The sequence below is a fragment of the Arachis ipaensis genome, chromosome B3 (genome assembly GCF_059453495.1).
Source record: "Arachis ipaensis isolate K30076 ecotype BB chromosome B3, ASM5945349v1, whole genome shotgun sequence".
NCBI lineage: Eukaryota > Viridiplantae > Streptophyta > Magnoliopsida > Fabales > Fabaceae > Arachis > Arachis ipaensis.
The window spans coordinates 28,729,017-28,748,657 of record NC_142438.1 but is presented as its reverse complement, the minus strand read 5'-3'; the positions used below and the strand labels follow the sequence as shown (position 1 = coordinate 28,748,657).

General features: G+C 40.8%; 1 protein-coding gene across 1 annotated transcript; it reads right to left on the bottom strand.

Moving 5' to 3' along the window:
* Positions 1–1,611: 1,611 nt before the first annotated feature.
* LOC148570150 (uncharacterized) lies at positions 1,612–17,599 on the bottom strand. The gene is made up of 9 exons (XM_088506873.1): positions 15,746–17,599; positions 3,592–3,702; positions 3,442–3,457; positions 3,338–3,380; positions 3,093–3,248; positions 2,734–3,013; positions 2,215–2,477; positions 1,912–2,088; positions 1,612–1,800 (listed from the first exon to the last, which is right to left on the bottom strand). The coding sequence occupies exons 1-9, from the start codon at positions 17,139–17,141 to the stop codon at positions 1,612–1,614; spliced, it is 2,631 nt and encodes an 876-aa protein (XP_088362999.1). The 5' UTR covers positions 17,142–17,599.
* Between the last annotated feature and the right edge of the window lie 2,042 nt (positions 17,600–19,641).

Here is a 19,641-nt window from a genome sequence, read left to right as displayed (position 1 = left end):
AAGAACCGCAGCTAATCAACCGGTTAATTAAGTAATTAATACTGCCCAAATTAGGCTTTGAAAAGTTAGAGTGAGAATTTGAGGATTTAAAGGTGATTTTCGGACTCAGTAGGTTTTTCTGAGTCAGAAAATGTGTTTCTGCGAAAAACCGTGAAAAATCGCGAACCGGTTGAACCAGTTCAAGTCTACCCGGTACCGCACGAGAAAATGTGAAAACCGTCAAAAACTTTAGAAAAACATTAGGAATGAAAAACCGGGCATTAATTTTAAAAGTTTGGCCCAAAGTTGGGCCAAACAGGCTAAAAATGCTAACGGGTTGGACCGGGCCCAAGTTGGGCCCAAGCCCAACATATAAAAAGGTTCATAAGTGAACCCATTTCAGCATAACACATAAACAAACACGACTAAATCTCCATAGTGGTTCTCCAGATTCAGCCCGTGCACCAATTTAGCCCCTGAGATTCTAATTGCACTGTTTATGTCCCCAGATTGTGATTCGTGCACCATAATGGTCATTCGGAGAATTTCCGGCGTGACTCAGTGACGGCGTTGCTTATGTGGCATAGCCACTACCACGTTGGACACCGTAGTGTACAGATGACGTGGATTGTGTGGTAAAATTTCCCAATGTAGTCCCTGTCTTCATGTTTAAACCCTAAAATTTCGTTGGCCTCCCCTCAATGTCGTTCTCTCCATCAACGTCTTCTTCTGCATCTCTTCTATACACCAATAGCTGTCCCCCATGAGAGGAAGTGGGAGCCATGTTGCAGGAAGTATTCCAACCAGTCATCGTCGACGGAGAACTGGAGAAGAAGCACGACGCGAAGCAGGCAGGGACGGGTTCCGGACTGGTGCGGCTATGGTTGTCGCCCGGTGCTAAAGTGGTATGGGACGGAGTCGCATCCTAACAAGCCCTTCTATGGTTGCCCCAACTATAATGTGAGTAAAGGTAAATAATTTGTAGCTGATTAAATTTTTTTTTTTGGTTGATTATTTTGGTTGGTTGCAGACAAGTGGAAAAACATGGTGTGGGTTATTCGTCTGGGCTGATTCTGTGCAAGAGGAGTTGTCTGAAAGAGCTATTGCAGGAGATGATGATGGTGACAGGAAGATGAACTTTTCATGGTGGATGGGCAAGATGGAGGCAGACATTAGGAATCTGAAATTCATAACTCATGTTCTTGGATTTGGGTTCTTAGTAGTTGTTGTTTTTGTAGGATTGGTGCTATTAAAGGGTTGAGAACATGTCAATGTAATGTAGTTCTCAAATTAATGAATGAAAGTGTTATGTGGTAACATAACAAGGTTTGTGTAAATGATCTTAGTTTGGAATAATATAATATCCTGTTGGATGAAGTAAAAGTACTTGTAAATAAGTAACAGAAAGATTGATCCAAACCATGGACAGTATTAATTGATCGATACCAAAATATGGCAAACCATTCATAGTTTTAACACATTACAACCATAAGTAATTGAACAAGTAGCATGACATACTTGATTAGTAATCAACAAAATGAACCATTGTTTAGAGTGAGCGCAGTCACTGTATCTTTTAACAAAAAACAAACACTTGACAAGCAAAATGTCCTAATGTCCTAATATGAAAGTTCACTTCTTCCGGGGGTGCTTAAATCCAAGAGTCGGCACAAACTTCAGAAAATTTGTGAATCGTGAAGCAGTGGCAGAACTCGCACCCTTCATTGGGTCCAGTGCTGTAGAAGGGGTTGTTGGTGGTGACCTTCTTCTAGCAGGCAATTTGGCAGGTCTTGTGGCTGGTTCCCTGGTTACTTCAGTGAACTATACAAATTTCAAACCAGAAATAAATACCAAACTTTGTCACCCACTAAACCTTTTTCAGAGTTATTACTCCATGAATTACAAAGGCTTATTATAGAGTTAATATTGTACCTTTTGAGAGTCTTCTGGTTCAGAAAAAATTGGCTGTGACAGATCAATTTCTGAAGCTTGACCAATAAGAGCAGAATTGATTGTAATATTAGTAGTAGCCGTAGCTGTACTAGTAGTAGTTGCAGTTGCAGTGGCACTGGCAGATGCAGTGGCAGTTGCAGTGTCAGTTGTGGTGGCCTAGGCAGTTGCAGTTGCTTGAGCAGCATCAGCTGCTCTTTTCTTTTCACATCCTCTCTTGGTGTGACCTTTTTGCAAGCAGTACTTGCAGGTGAAAGGCCGAAGCTGTCTTTTCAAGGCTGTTACTGGCTTAGATTTCTTGCTAGAACTTGTGCCTTCATCGGAGTCCTTCCTCCTCTTTGTTTGAAGATTCCCTGGCTTCCTCTTGATTGGTGGTGCCAATGGCTTGTTAAACTGACTTTGTTCCCAGAAGGCTTGGCCAGGTATAGGATTGATGTGGTACTTGTATGTTTCCTTGTAAGATTCTATGGTTATTAACTTATGACAGAAATCCTCTGGGTGCTTGTTGACTCTGGCCAGTGCTGCACAAGCATGAACGCATGGAATCCCTACAAGTCCAATTTACATCCAGCTTAGGCTAAAACAGAATTATTTATAACACAAGTGTAAAATTCAATGAGCAAAGGTAAGTGGATGGGAGAAAATAACCTGTTAACATCCATAACTGGCAGGTACATAATCTTTTCCCCAAGTCCACCACATGGTTTGTAGGACGCCCATGGACCTCAAAATTCTCATATCCAGTATCTCCAGATCATATAGCATGCCAATGCCTGGACTCTTTCGTCACCTTTTCTAACCTACTTTTGATTACGGGTGGTAACAGCCCCAGGTGATTGTCCAACTTAACCTTGTTCTTAGCCATAGTCCTCATGACAAACATCCTCACCTCTTCTAAAAGAGTAAGTATAGGCTTGCCCCTTGCTTCTTTGATCTTTGAATTGAAAACCTCACAAGCGTTGTTGCAAATCGAATCCAATTTCGGGTTGTGCCTGAACTGTGACCTTGTCCATGCCTCCCTTGGCCACTTGTCAAGATACTTCCATGCGTTCTTGTTCAGCCTCTTTATCCTATCCATGTATTCCTGAATTTCAATAGTTAATAGTTGGGAAAAAAGTCCATGTAAGCTAACACCAGTTGCAGAAAAAAGTGGCTATATGTACCTTAAACTCTTGAAATGTTGTAGCTCTAGCACACTCCCATAACAGTCCCTTCAGCTCCAGGTCCTTCCACTGCTTGTTGAAATTTCGCCACAAGTGCCAGACACAGAATCGGTGGCCCACATTAGGCATCACGGCTTTCATGGCAGGCAGTAATCCCTGAAGATAGCAAACAATATGTTACCATAATAATCCCTAACTTTGAAAATCGATCACCATAATAGTCCCTAACTTTAAAAATCTATCACCATAATAGTCTCTAACTTTGGAAACCAATCACCATAATTGTCCCTAACAGCACACCACAGAGGTAAAGTATATATTCAAACAATTATATCAGAGCAGTACTCACAGTATGGCAGTATACCCTAACAGCATACCACAGAGGTATAGTATATAATCCAACAATTATATCAGAGGTATCATCACAATATGGTAGTATACTACACTTTATGCACTAAATCAAGCTAACACAGTTTTACACATTAAGGATTAAGGTTACAGTAGGAAATTACCTTTTGCATATCAGAGATGAAGTTCCACTCATGGGTCTTGTAGTCTCTAAGATCCTCATGTAGCAACTCTAGAAACCACTTCCAATTCTCAAAGTTCTCTGATGAGCGGATATTCTATACGCTTTTTGGGGTTAATTTCATATAGTTTTTAGTATGTTTTAGTTAGTTTTTAGTTTATTTTCATTAGTTTTTAGGAAAAATTCATATTTCTGGACTTTACTATGAGTTGTGTATTTTTCTGTAATTTCAGGTATTTTTCTGGCTGAAATTGAGGGAGCTGAGCAAAAATCTGATTCAGGCTGAAAAAGGACTGCTGATGCTGTTGGATTCTGACCTCCCTGCACTCAAAGTGGATTTTCTGGAGCTACAGAACTCGAAATAGCGCGCTTCCAATTGCATTGGAAAGTAGACATCCAGGGCTTTCCAGCAATATATAATAGTCCATACTTTGCTCAAGGATAGACGACGTAAACTGGCGTTCAACGCCAGTTCTCTGTCCAATTCTGGCGTCCAGCGCCAGAAAAGGATTAAAAGTTGGAGTTCAACGCCAGAAATGGATCCAAACCTGGCGTTGAATGCCCAAAATGGCCTTATACACGTGAATTGCTTAAGTCTCAGCCCCAGCACACACCAAGTGGGCCCCAGAAGTGGATCTCTGCATCATCTGTCATAGTCTACTCAATTTCTGTAAACCTAGGCTACTAGTTTAGTATTTAAACAACTTTTAGAGACTTATTTTGTATCTCATGACATTTTAGATCTAAACTTTGTACTCTTTGACGGCATGAGTCTCTAAACTCCATTGTTGGGGGTGAGGAGCTCTGCTGTGTCTCGATGAATTAATGCAAGTATTTCTGTTTTCCATTCAAACATGCGTGTTCCTATCTAAGATATCCATTCGCGCCTAACTATGGAGAAGGTGATGATCAGTGACACTCATCACCTTCCTCAATCCATGAATGTGTATCTGACAATCACCTCCGTTCTACATCAGATTGAATGAATATCTCTTAGATTCCTTAATCAGAATCTCCGTGGTATAAGCTAGATTGATGGCGGCATTCATGAGAATCCGGAAAGTCTAAACCTTGTCTGTGGTATTCCGAGTAGGATTCAAGGATTGAATGACTGTGACGAGCTTCAAACTCGCGAGTGCTGGGCGTAGTGACAGACGCAAAAGGAGGGTGAATCCTATTCCAGCACGATCGGGAACCTCAGATGATTAGCCGTGCTGTGACAGAGCATTTGGATCATTTTCACAAGAGGAGGGGATATAACCATTGACAACGGTGATGCCCTAACACACAGCTTGCCATAGAAGGACGTGCGTGCGTGAACCAGAGGACAAAGGAAAGCAGAGGTTCAGAAGACAAAGCATCTCCAAAACTCCAACATATTCTCCATTACTGCATAACAAGTAACCTTTAACCCATGCTCTCTTGTTCATTCGCAATTCAACTGATAAATCTAATTGACTTCCTGACTAAGAATTGCAAAATAACCATAGATTGCTTCAAACCAATAATCTCTGTGGGATTCGACCCTTACTCACGTAAGGTATTACTTGGACGACCCAGTGCACTTGCTGGTTAGTGGTACGAGTTGTGAAAAGTGTGATTCACAATTCGTGCACCAAGTTTTTGGCGCCGTTGCCGGGGATTGTTCGTGTTTGGACAACTAACGGTTTATTTTGTTGCTTAGATTAGAAAAAATTTCTCTTTTTTTAGTTTAGAATCTCTTATTGTTGTCGTGTTAAAATTTTAGAACCCTTATTTTCCTTTTCTTAAAATCTTTTTCAAAAAAAAAAAATAATTTTTCTATTAAATCCTGTGCCAAACTTTAAGTTTGGTGTTTTCTTGTTGATTTTTCTTAAAATTTTCGAAAATTTATTCTGGTTTTCTAAAAATTTTAAGTTTGGTGTTCTTCCTTTGTGTTTTTGTGTTCTTGTGAATCTTCAAAGTGTTCTTGAGTTTTCCTTGTGTCTTGATCTTAAAATTTTAAAGTTTGGTGTTCCTTGGTGTTTTTCCCTCCTAAAAATTTTCGAAAACAAGGAGCATTAGATCTAAAAATTTTAAATCTTGTGCTATCTTATTGTTTTTCTCTCTCTTCTTAAAATTCAAAAATATCTTTTCTCTCTATTTAAAAACATCTTTTCGAAATCTATTTCTAAAATTCAGATTTTTATTTAAAAATTTAAAACCTTTTTCAAAATTCATCATATCCTTTTTAAAATCTCTTAACCACTTTCTCTCTCCTCACTTTTTCGAAAATCTTTCACTCATTTTTATTTATTTTATTTTGATTTATTTTGTTTCCGAAATAAATAAATAAAAATATTTTTTCTATTTTACATCATCTCCCTTTCTCCATCATGGACCTAAGCGGAAATGAACAGTCCAGGAGGACTCTGGGGTCATATTCTAACCCCTCTACTGCTTCATATGGGAGTAGTATCTGCATACCCTCCATTGGAGTCAGTAGCTTTGAGTTGAATCCTCAGCTCATTATCATGGTGCAGCAAAGTTGCCAGTATTCCGGTCTTCCACAAGAAGAACCTACAAAGTTTCTGGCACAGTTTCTACAGATTGCTGACATAGTACATGATAAAGAAAAAGATCAGGATGTCTACAGACTATTACTGTTTCCATTTGCTGTAAAAGATCAAGCTAAAAGGTGGTTGAATAACCAACCTAAGGCCAGCATAAGGACATGGAAACAGCTAACAGAAAAATTTCTGAATCAATACTTTCCCCCAAAACGGATGACACAGCTAAGGCTGGACATCCAAGGCTTCAAACAAGGAGATAATGAATCTCTTTATGATGCCTGGGAGAGATACAGAGAGATGCTACGAAAATGCCCCTCTGAAATATTTTCAGAGTGGGTTCAGTTAGACATCTTCTATTATGGGCTTGCAGAAGGAGCTCAGATGTCTTTGGATTACTCAGTTGGTGGATCTACCCACATGAAAAAGACAATTGAAGAAGCTCAAGAGCTCATTGATACAGTTGCCAGGAATCAGCATCTGTACCTAAGCAGTGACCCTTCCATGAAAGAAGAGGTTAAAACAGCAACTGCTGAACTCAGTCCTGTAAAACAAGATGCTGAATTCAATCAGCAATTGGACTTTCTAACAAAGCAGTTAGCCGAATTCAAAGATAGACTACAAGAGACAAGGATGGCGAATATACATATGGACGAACAGTTTAAGCAAACAAAGCAGCAGCTGTCAAGGCAGATAACAGAAGAATGCCAAGCAGTTCAACTAAGAAGTGGGAAAACATTAAATACCCCACCTCAAGGCAGCAAAAAGCTAAGAAATGAGCAAACCACCCAAAATTCACCTGAGGACAGTAAGAGCCGAGGAAAAAGTAATTCTGGAACTAAAACGCCAGAAATTTGGTGGAAGGCTGGCGCTGAACGCCCAGACCATGCTCAGGACTGGCGTTCAACGCCAGAAACAAGGCAGGACTGGCGTTCAACGCCAGAAATAGGCAAGGATCTGGCGTTGAACGCCCAAAATGGGCAAGATCTGGCGCTGAACGCCCAAAATGGGCACAGTTCTGGCGTTCAGACGCCAGGAACAGACAAGGAGTTGGCATCTAACGTCACTCCAGTCTCTAACTCTGGCACTCAATTGCCAGTGAGGGATCAGACACACACAAATGCTGAAAGCAACCCCTCTAAAAAGGCTTCTTCAACCACTTCTGTAGGCAATAAACCTACAGCAACTAAGGTTGAAGAATATAAAGCCAAGATACCTTATCCTCAAAAACTCCGAAAAGAGGAGCAGGATAAGCAATTTGCTCGCTTTGCAGATTATCTCAGGACTCTTGAAATAAAGATTCCATTTGCAGAAGCACTTGAGCAAATACCTTCTTATGCCAAGTTCATGAAAGAGATCTTGAGTCATAAAAAGGATTGGAGAGAAACAGAAAGAGTTCTCCTCACTGAAGAATGCAGTGCAGTCATTCTGAAAAGCTTTCCTGAGAAGCTTAAAGACCCTGGGAGTTTTCTGATACCATGCATATTAGAAGGTCAATGCACCAAGACAGCTTTATGCGATCTTGGGGCAAGCATCAACCTAATACCTGCATCCACTATCAGAAAGCTTGGCTTAACTGAAGAAGTTAAACCAACCCGGATATGTCTCCAACTTGCTGATGGCTCCACTAAATACCCATCAGGCGTGATTGAAGACATGATTGTCAGAGTTGGGCCATTCGCCTTTCCCACTGACATTGTTGTGCTGGAAATGGAGGAGCACAAGAGTGCTACTCTCATTCTAGGAAGACCTTTCCTAGCAACTGGACGATCCCTCATTGACGTCCAACAGGGGGAAATAACCCTGAGAGTCAATGATGATGAGTTTAAGTTGAATGCTGTCAAAGCCATGCAGCATTCTGACACATCAAAAGACTGCATGAAAGTTGATCTTATTGACTCTTTGGTAGAAGAGATCAACATGGCTGAGAGTCTCGAATCAGAGTTGGAAAACATCTTTAAAGATGTTCAGCCTAATTTAGAGGATTCAGAGGACATGAAAGAGCCTCTGAAAATTCTTCTGGAAGAAGAAAAACCTCCTAAACCCAAGCTCAAGCCATTACCACCATCCTTGAAATATGCATTTCTGGGAGAAGGTGACACTTTTCCAGTGATCATAAGCTCTGCCTTAAATTCACAGGAAGAGGAAGCACTTATTCAAGTGCTAAGGACACACAAGATAGCTCTTGGGTGGTCCATAGGTGACCTTAAGGGCATAAGCCCAGCTAGATGCATGCACAAAATCTTATTGGAGGATAATGCTAAACCAGTGGTTCAACCGCAGAGGCGGCTAAATCCAGCCATGAAAGAAGTGGTGCAGAAAGAGGTCACCAAATTACTAGAGGCTGGGATTATTTATCCTATTTCTGATAGCCCCTGGGTGAGCCCTGTCCAAGTCGTCCCAAAAAAGGGAGGCATGACAGTGATTCATAATGAAAAAAATGAACTGGTTCCTACAAGAACAGTTACAGGGTGGCGCATGTGTATTGACTACAGAAGGCTCAATACAGCCACCAGAAAGGATCATTTTCCTTTACCATTCATAGACCAGATGCTAGAAAGACTAGCAGGTCATGATTATTACTGCTTTTTGGACGGCTACTCAGGCTATAACCAGATTGCAGTAGATTCTCAGGATCAAGTGAAAACAGCATTCACATGTCCATCTGGAGTGTTTGCTTATAGAAGGATGCCATTTGGGCTGTGTAATGCGCCTGAAACCTTCCAGAGATGCATGCTCTCTATTTTCTCTGATATGGTGGAAAAATTTCTGGAAGTCTTCATGGATGACTTCTCAGTATATGGAGACTCATTCAGCTCTTGTCTTGATCACCTGAAACTTGTTCTGAAAAGATGCCAAGAAACCAACCTAGTTTTAAACTGGGAAAAATGTCACTTCATGGTGACTGAAGGGATTGTTCTTGGGCATAAAATTTCAAACAAGGGAATAGAGGTGGATCAAGCAAAAATAGAGGTAATTGAAAAATTACCACCACCTGCCAATGTTAAGGCAATCAGAAGCTTTCTGGGGCACGCAGGATTCTATAGGAGGTTTATAAAGGATTTCTCAAAAATCGCAAAACCTCTAAGCAATCTGCTAGCTGCTGACACACCATTTGTGTTTGACACAGAGTGCCTGCAGGCATTTGAAACGCTGAAAGCTAAGCTGGTCACAGCATCAGTCATTTCTGCACCAGACTGGACATTACCATTTGAGCTAATATGTGATGCCAATGATCACGCCATTGGTGCAGTGTTGGGACAGAGGCATGATAAGCTTATGCACGTCATTTATTACGCCAGTCGTGTTCTAAATGATGCCCAGAAAAATTACACAACCACAGAAAAAGAATTACTTGCAGTGGTTTACGCCATTGACAAGTTCAGATCATACTTAGTAGGATCAAAAGTGATTGTGTATACTGATCATGCTGCTCTTAAATATCTACTCACAAAGCAGGATTCAAAACCCAGGCTCATCAGATGGGTGTTGCTTCTGCAAGAGTTTGATATAGAAATAAGAGACAGAAAAGGGACAGAGAACCAAGTGGCTGATCATCTATCCCGTATAGAGCCAGTAGAAGGGACGCCCCTCCCCTCTCTTGAGATCTGTGAGACTTTTCCAGATGAGCATTTATTTGCCATTCAGGAAACACCATGGTTTACCGATATTGCAAACTATAAAGCTGCAAGGTTCATACCCAAGGAGTACAACAGGATACAAAAGAAAAAATTAATTACTGATGCAAAGTACTACTTGTGGGATGAACCTTATCTCTTTAAGAGATGTGCAGACGGAATAATCCGTAGGTGTGTGCCTAGAGAAGAAGCACAGAGGATCCTGTGGCATTGCCACGGATCTCAATATGGAGGCCATTTCGGAGGTGAGCGAACAGCCACCAAGGTCCTCCAATGTGGCTTCTATTGGCCCACACTCTATAAAGATTCCCGAGAGTTTGTACGTAACTGTGACAGTTGCCAAAGAGCTGGTAATCTGCCTCATGGTTACGCCATGCCTCAACAAGGAATCTTGAAAATTGAGTTGTTTGACGTATGGGGAATTGACTTCATGGGACTTTTCCCACCATCATACTCAAACACTTATATTCTGGTAGCAGTTGACTATGTATCAAAATGGGTTGAGGCCATTGCCACACCCACCAATGATACTAAAACAGTGCTGAAGTTCCTCCAGAAACATATCTTTAGCAGGTTTGGTGTCCCTAGAGTACTCATCAGTGATGGGGGCACTCACTTCTGCAATAAACAGCTTTACTCTGCCATGGTTCGGTATGGGATTCGCCACAAGGTGGCTACTCCATATCATCCACAAACTAATGGGCAAGCTGAAGTCTCTAACAGAGAATTAAAGAGAATCCTGGAACGGACAGTAAATACCCGTAGAAAGGATTGGGCACGGAGCTTGGATGATGCTCTGTGGGCTTACAGAACAGCATTCAAGACCCCTATAGGGACCTCTCCATACCAACTCGTGTATGGTAAGGCATGTCACCTGCCCGTGGAACTAGAACATAAGGCCTACTGGGCAACCAAATTCCTAAACTTTGATGCCAAATTAGCAGGAAAAAAATGATTGCTCCAGCTAAATGAGCTAGAGGAATTCAGATTCACAGCTTTCGAAAATGCCAAGCTTTATAAAGAGAAATAAAAAAAGTGGCATCACAGAAAACTGTCATCTAGAATCTTTGAACCAGGACAGAAGGTTCTGTTGTTTAACTCTAGACTCAGGCTATTCCCCGGGAAACTGAAATCCCGGTGGAGAGGACCATACGTGATTATAAGTGTATCACCATATGGTTATGTGGAGCTTCAAGATATTGATTCTGATAAGAAGTTCATTGTCAATGGGCAGAGAATCAAGCACTATCTTGAAGGCAACATTGAGCAAGAGTGCTCAAGGCTGAAGCTAGATTAAAAGCTCAGCAAGGTCCAGCTAAAGACAATAAAGAAGCGCTTGCTGGGAGGTAACCCAGCCATAGAGCAACAATCCTCTAAGCATTTTGCCCTATTTTTATTTTTATTTGTTTATATACAGTTCACTGACACTAAGGTGAGGAATCATTTGTATAAATCCACAGAGTTACAGAAGGACTCGGCACACAAAACAGAGAAAAAGAGTTCACTGGCAAGAAATGCCAGTAAAAGTGTATTTTGGGCGTTCAACGCCCAAAATGGGCATCCACTGGGCGTTGAACGCCAGTAATGGCAGCAGCTGGGCGTTGAACGCCCAGGAGAGCAGCATTTGGGTGTTGAACGCCCAAAACAGGCAGTGTTTGGGCGTTCAAACGCCAGGATGGCAGGGAGGAGACAAAACTCATTTTTCTTCAAATTTTTTCATTCTAAATCTTGATTTTCATACTTTAATACATGATTTCTTACATAAACATGTTAAGAACCCTGATTTCTAAAATCCCTAATTTCTAAAAACCCTACCTTAAAAATATCAAATGTATTTTAATCCATAAGCACCAGGCCTCTTTGCAAATTCAATCCAACTCTTTTCAAAATTTTTTTTTTTTACAAATCTATCTTTTCAACTCATCAATATCTTTTTCAAAACCTCCACTTTATCTTTTTCAAAATCTAAATCTATCTTTTTCAAAAATCTTTCATATCCTCTCAATTTTAAACTATATCTTCTCTTATCATATCTTCTATCTTATCTTTTCCAAATAAATCTTTTTATCATATCTTTATCTCTTTTTTTCGAAAACCCACCCTCCCTCCCTATAAATTTGAGTTCGGCCTCCCTCCCCTCCCATCAATAATTGCACCTAGCTCTCCTTCTATCCCTCTCCTTTCTTTTCTTTTGCTTGAGGACAAGTAAACCTCTAAGTTTGGTGTGTTTATCCGTGATCACTAAGATCATGGCTCTCAAAGGAAAACAACCCACTCCAAGAGGCAAGAAAGAGAGCGTTCCAAAACCACTTTGGAATCAAGGGAAGTTCTTATCTAAAGAACATTCAGACCATTATAACAAAATAATGGGTCTGAGATCAGTGATCCCGGAAGTTAGATTCGATCTGAAAGAAGATGAATATCCGGAGATCCAGGAGCAAATTCGAATCAAGAACTGGGAAGTCCTAGCTAATCCTGAAACGAAAGTGGAAAGGAATATGGTCCAGGAGTTCTATGCTAATATGTGGCAGACTGACAAGCAAAAACTATCTGGAACTGCTTTCTATGAATATCGGACCATGGTCAGAGGAAAGATTGTTCATACCATCCCTGATAAGATCAGAGAGATCTTAAAGCTACCTCAGCTGAAAGACGATCCAGACTCCTTCAACAGGAGAATGATGAGAACAGACAAGGGCCTGGATAAGATTCTAGAGGACATATGTATCCTTGGAGCCAGGTGGACCACCAACACAAAGGGTGTCCCAAATCAACTCAAGAGAGAGGATCTCAAACCAGTCGCCAGAGGATGGCTGGACTTCATTGGGCATTCTCTGTTGCCTACTAGCAACCGTTCTGAAGTCACAGTTAAAAGAGCAGTGATGATCCATTGCATCATGATGGGAAAGGAAGTGGAGGTTCATCAGCTGATCTCAGCTGAATTCTACAAAATTGCTAACAAAAATTCTAAAGAGACCAGGTTGGCTTATCCAAGCGTGATTTCTCTGCTCTGCAAGGACGCCGGAGTAAGAATGGGAATAACTGAGTATATCTCAGTTGAGAAACCAATCACCAAAGCATCAATGGAAAAACAACAAGCGCAGGAGGATCCCACCAAGAAGAAAACACAGGAATTTCTCCCAGAAATCCCTCAATCTGAATACTGGAAGTATCTTGAGACGTCTGTCACCAAGATACGGGAAGCTATGGAGCAAATAATAAAAGAACAGAAGGAACACAGTCAAATGCTGACCTATATGTTTAAAGAACAAGAGGAGTAAGTGCGTGACTTAAGGGAATTGAAGCGTCAGAAGTTTTCTCTTGAAGAATCAAGCACCCCACGGATCAGAGGAACACCCATTCCCCAGAACAAAGGTTGTTAAATTCCAATTTCTGCTTTAACTCTGTGATAGTGTCGTTATAGAAGTTCACTTTAGGAGTCATATAGTAGTAATTAGTATCTATTTTGATTTTATCTCCAATTAAGCCATAGTTTATTTTTCTCATCATCAGCAAACATGAATAAAATAGTAGATCTTTTGAATAAGAGGCAATAAAATTTCGAGTTTTAATAAGAGAAATTCTCATTAGTTACATGTGGTGGCAATACTTTCTGTCTTCTGAATGAATGCTTGAATAGTGCATATGTCTTTTGAATTTGTTGTTTAATACTGTTAAATATGTTGGCTCTTGAAAGAATGGTGAACATAAGACATGTTATTAATAATCTGAAAAATCATAAAAATGATTCTTGAAGCAAGAAAAAGCAGCAAAAAAAAAAAAGCAGAAAAAGCCAATAGCCCTTAAAATCAAAAGGCAAGGGTAATAAAAAGGATCCCAAGGCTTTGAGCATCAGTGGATAGGGGGGCCTAAGGGAATAAAATCTTGGCCTAAGCGGCTAAATCAAGCTGTCCCTAACCATGTGCTTGTGGCGTGAAGGTGTCAAGTGAAAACTTGAGACTGAGCGGTTAAAGTCAAGGTCCAAAGCAGAAAGAAGAGTGTGCTTAAGAACTCTGGACACCTCTAATTGGGGACTTTAGCAAAGCTGAGTCACAATCCAAAGGGTTCACCCAATTATGTATCTGTGGCATTTATGTATCCGGTGGTAATACTGGAAAACAAAGTGCTTAGGGCCACGGCCAAGACTCATGAAATAGCTGTGTTCAAGAATCATCATACTAAAATAGGAGAATCAATAACACTATCTGAATTCTAAGTTCTTATAGATGCCAATCACTCTGAGCTTCAATGGATAAAGTGAGATGCCAAAACTGTTCGGAAGCAAAAAGCTACTAGTCCCGCTCATCTAATTAGAATCTGAGCTTCACTCAAAAACTCTGAGATATTCTTGCTTCTCAACCTATTAGTCTTCTATTTTATTTGTCTAGTTGCTTGAGGACAAGCAACAGTTTAAGTTTGGTGTTGTGATGAGCGGATATTCTATACGCTTTTTGGGGTTAATTTCATATAGTTTTTAGTATGTTTTAGTTAGTTTTTTGTTTATTTTCATTAGTTTTTAGGAAAAATTCATATTTCTGGACTTTACTATGAGTTTTGTGTTTTTCTGTAATTTTAGGTATTCTTCTGGTTGAAATTGAGGGAGCTGAGCAAAAATCTGATTCAGGCTGAAAAAGGACTGCTGATGTTGTTGGATTCTGACCTCCCTACACTCAAAGTGGATTTTCTGGAGCTACAAAACTCGAAATGGCGCGCTTCCAATTGCATTGGAAAGTAGACATCCAGGGCTTTCCAGAAATATATAATAGTCCATACTTTGCTCAAGGATAGATGACGTAAAATGGCGTTCAACACCAGTTCTCTGCCCAATTCTGGCGTCCAGCGCCAGAAAAGGATTAAAAGTTGGAGTTCAACGCCAGAAATGGATCCAAACCTGGCGTTGAATGCCCAAAATGGCCTTATACACGTGAATTGCTTAAGTCTCAGCCCCAACACACACCAAGTGGGCCCCAGAAGTGGATCTCTGCATCATCTGTCATAGTCTACTCAATTTCTGTAAACCTAGGCTACTAGTTTAGTATTTAAACAACTTTTAGAGACTTATTTTGTATCTCATGACATTTTAGATCTAAACTTTATACTCTTTGACGGCATGAGTCTCTAAACTCCATTGTTGGGGGTGAGGAGCTCTGCTGTGTCTCGATGAATTAATGCAAGTATTTCTGTTTTCCATTCAAACATGCGTGTTCCTATCTAAGATATCCATTCGCGCCTAACTATGGAGAAGGTGATGATCAGTGACACTCATCACCTTCCTCAATCCATGAACGTGTGTCTGACAATCACCTCCGTTCTACATCAGATTGAATGAATATCTCTTAGATTCCTTAATCAGAATCTCCTGGTATAAGCTAGATTGATGGCGGCATTCATGAGAATCCGGAAAGTCTAAACCTTGTCTGTGGTATTCCGAGTAGGATTCAGGGATTGAATGACTGTGACGAGTTTCAAACTCGCGAGTGCTGGGCGTAGTGACAGATGCAAAAGGAGAGTGAATCCTATTCCAGCACGATCGGGAACCTCAGATGATTAGCCGTGCTGTGACAGAGCATTTGGATCATTTTTACAAGAGGAGGGGATGTAACCATTGACAACGGTGATGCCCCAACACATAGCTTGCCATAGAAGGACGTGCGTGCGTGAACCAGAGGACAAAGGAAAGCAGAGGTTCAGAAGACAAAGCATCTCCAAAACTCCAACATATTCTCCATTACTGCATAACAAGTAACCTTTAACCCATGCTCTCTTGTTCATTCGCAATTCAACTGATAAATCTAATTGACTTCCTGACTAAGAATTACAAAATAACCATAGATTTCTTCAAACCAACAATCTCCGTGGGATTCGACCCTTACTCACGTAAGGTATTACTTGGACGACCCAGTGCACTTGCTGGTTAGTGGTACGAGTTGTGAAAAGTGTGATTCACAATTCGTGCACCATTCTCCACTTCCACAACTGCCCAGGCAATAACGTAGACATGATGATTAGCATCTTGTCCAACAGCCGATAGGATTTGGCCCCCGAAAACAGTTTTTAGAAAAGCCCCATCAAGTCCAATTAACGGACGACAGCCAGCCTTGAAACCTAACTTGCAGCCACTCAAGCAGACATACATCCTCTCAAATATGACCTCACCACTAGGCTGTGGCTTTGTACAAATCTGAACAGTTGATCCCGGGTTGGTTTTCAACAGTGTTTCACCATAGTCCCTAAGCATGGCATATTGCTCCTTCGCATCCCCATAGACTATATTTCTAGCATCACACAGTGCCCGTGATATAGAGTTTCTATTGAGCGACAAGTCATATTTCGTCTTGAAATATGTTGTAGCCTTACAGTTCCTGAAATTGGGATATTTTCTTAGTTTTTTGACCAACTTACCTGCAACCCAATTTCTATTTGCTGCCCTGTTCTTATCCTCTCGTGGACAAGTGTGGTTATTGAAGAAAGTCTTAACTTGCCAGCAACTGTCTTCGTGGTCCCTTGATACGTACACAACCCACTTGCAATCCTTCACCTTACATACTGCCCTTACCCTTTTCCCGTCGTTCTTCCTAAACCTCATCCGTCTCCCTTCTTGTATAGTGAACTCCCTCACTGCCTCCTTGAACTCCCACTTAGTATTGAACTTCATCCTGACTTCTAAATATAGTTCCCCGAACCTAGCACCCTGTCTAAACACCGGAAATACCTCATCCGAACTTTCTTCTCCAACCAGCTCATTCTCTGAATTAGGTGGTGTTTTCATCTCCAAAGAGTGCCACAAATTTCCACCATCCGATTCTGACCCCGGATCAAAAGCGTCATGGTTATCCCCCTTTAGGCCTCCCGCCACAAATCCGATGTCCACATCTTCATCAGAAACATCTTCCACAAATCCATCATCATCAACACAGACCTTGGCCTTCTCTTTTTTCTTTCCACTCTCTGCCTGGACCTTCTTCCTTGCATTAGGTTTCTTGACTTTCTTCTTCTGTGAAGGAACGGTATATCCAATGCCCGATTCATCCGAGTTATCATCCAGCTCTTGTGGCTTATAGGCCTCGTCCTCAGCACTCTCGTAGCTGTCATGAGAGTCTGAGTCAGAGGATAAAAGAACATGATCACCAGCATTTTTCTTTGCTTTTGAAATACCTTTTCCTACAGACCTTAGAAAATATCTCCTAGTCCTAGTTACATTGTTCTGTCTGGGCATGGATTTGGGTTTGGGAACTGTCTTAGGCTTAGACTTTGACTTAGGCTTAGACTGGGACTCCATGTTAGAATTCACATTGCTCTTCCTCGGTAACGCCTCTTTAGCTTGGGGCTTGTATGTTACCATGCTTAAACTCATAGGAGGGTCCTTCTCGGTGGTAGGTTTGACAGGGGGTCTTTCACCATCCTGAAATTTGACTTGGCTTGCTCTCTAAGATCCCTCACCTGGTCATCAACATGCACAACAACATCCTCTCCTTGTACTATTTCAGGTTCTGAAATTCCATGTTCAATGTAGACATCTACTACCCCATTGTTCTTTCCACCATGAGAACACAGCTCTCTCAACTCATTATCAGAGTCTAAACGCCTTAAACCTACTTCCAGGCTCATCCCAGGGACCTGCCACCAAACCTCCTTCATGGTCTCATAGCCTAGCTCTTTGAAGTAATTTCTCAGGTAGAATACATCCAACCTGTCCACATCCAGATCACCTAAACAATGCTTATTGTCAGGTGTGTATGTCCATCTCCCATCCTTACCCCTCTCAAAATTTCTCCCATGATGAAACAATATGTCTAACAATACGGTGTTCATCTGCAACATAACAGAGGAAAAAAAATTTACCACGCATGCAACACAAAAACAACAAATAACTTAGATATTACACACCCCCTGTTCTTTTCACAAGAAACAGAGCATGCATTACTGGTTTGAAGAAGGAAAACACTAAAACCCTAACAAGCAGTGGATTCTAACACAAACTACATGCATCATGTTCAAGTAACTTTAACAATCGGCCATATCAGGAATGAAACATGATCCAAAAAATTAAAAAAAATAAAATAAAATTTGTACCTTGAAGCTAGCTTAAACGGTTCTTCAGTCGTTGCTTCAATGGTGAACCACGAACCTTCCCCCAAGTTCAGTGCAGCAATGTTAAGAAACCAGGCAGCAGTGCCCTTGCCTGTCGCTACTAATTATGGAGGAGGAGACCAAGCATTGAGAGAGGTGAGAAAATATGGAGGAGAAGACGTAACGAATGCCAAACCCTTTGCCCAAGTTACTACTACACTCACTGTGATCAAAACGGAGACGTGTGGGTTTTCAATCGTTTTGCCTCATGAAACGACATCGTTCCGAATGTCCAACGTGGCAGTGGCTGTGCCACATAAGCAACGTCGTCACTGAGTCACGCAGGAAATTCTCCGAAGGACCATTATGGTGCACGAATCGCAATCTGGGGGACATAAACAGTGCAATTGGAATCTCAGGGGCTAAATTGGTGCACGGGCTGAATCTGGGGACCACTATGGGGATTTAGTCAAACAAACACACTCACACAGCTGAGAAATAGAAGAAGAGAGAAACCCCATGGTTACTATTCATCTCAATCTTCCAAAGCTCATATCTTGAGCTAGAGAGTTCCGATCGCCGCACCGTTTGCGGCTACTCGTTCCTTGTGAAGAGCTCTACAAAACCCACCCAAGAAATTAGTAAGGCAGCCACGAAATCTTCTCAGTTCTTCTCTCCAAATTTTGGATTTTATTAGGGTTTTGGGTTAAATGGGTTTTTGTTGATTTTGGATGTTTAAGTTCACTCTAATCCTTGCTTAGCATTGAGTTGTGACATCCAAATCTGTTGGAAAAGGTAAGAGATATTAAACTCTTGGGCTTTTATGTTTAAATGGAACCCTAGGTTGATTTGTGATGGTTTATGCATATATAGTTTGATTATTGTGACTTTGGGAGCTATTGAAACTTATTGGTGCTTATTGGAGTGGAATTGAAAGCTTGGATTGTGGTTGGGAGTTTGATTGTGCTAAATTGGAGTTTTGGTTCATATAGGGAATCGGCCAAGGTATGGTTTCGGTTTCCTCTATGTAGTATATAATATTCATGGACACTTAGGCTAGTGACCCATAGGATAGGGTTGAAATTATGTGATTGTTGATGATGGTTGGTTGATGTTGTATGTTGAATTAAAATGGTTATGTTGAGAAATAATGATATTGAGATTTTGATGTATGATAAATTGGGGTGACTGACTATTGTTATTTATGGCTTAAAAGCAAGAATGAGTTTGATGATAGAAAATTGATAATTGTGATATGATAATATTAATGTTGAAAATGATGAAGTATGATGAGAGATTGGTATTGATGGTTGGAGAATGGTGAGATGTGATGAAAAGATGTGGTAAGTGATGAATTTTTGACCCAAGAGGGTAGTTGTGCTGTAAATGGGGGGGGGGGGGGTTGATGTTGTTTTGGTGGGAGGTGATTTGAGAATTGTGAAAATTTGGTAAATTGTGGATTTTGGTAAAAAAGATTTTTAGTGAATTTTGTCCGATCATAACTTTTGCCTCGGTTTTCAAAACTGATTGAAACTTATTTAGAATTAAAGATCTTTGAAAACTCTTTACATCGATATAAAGTTTGTAAAATTTGGAATTTTGTAGAGAAAGTTATGATCATTCAAAGTTGGTGTTAAAAATCTGAAATTCTACAAAGTTGCAGAATTTCAAGATTTCTGATATGTGCGGGCGCACACCCTCGTGCGGACGCACACCCCTGCAAATAATTTGACCTGTATTCACGCACACCCCTGTGTGCACGCACAGGTAGGGAAGTGCGTTCT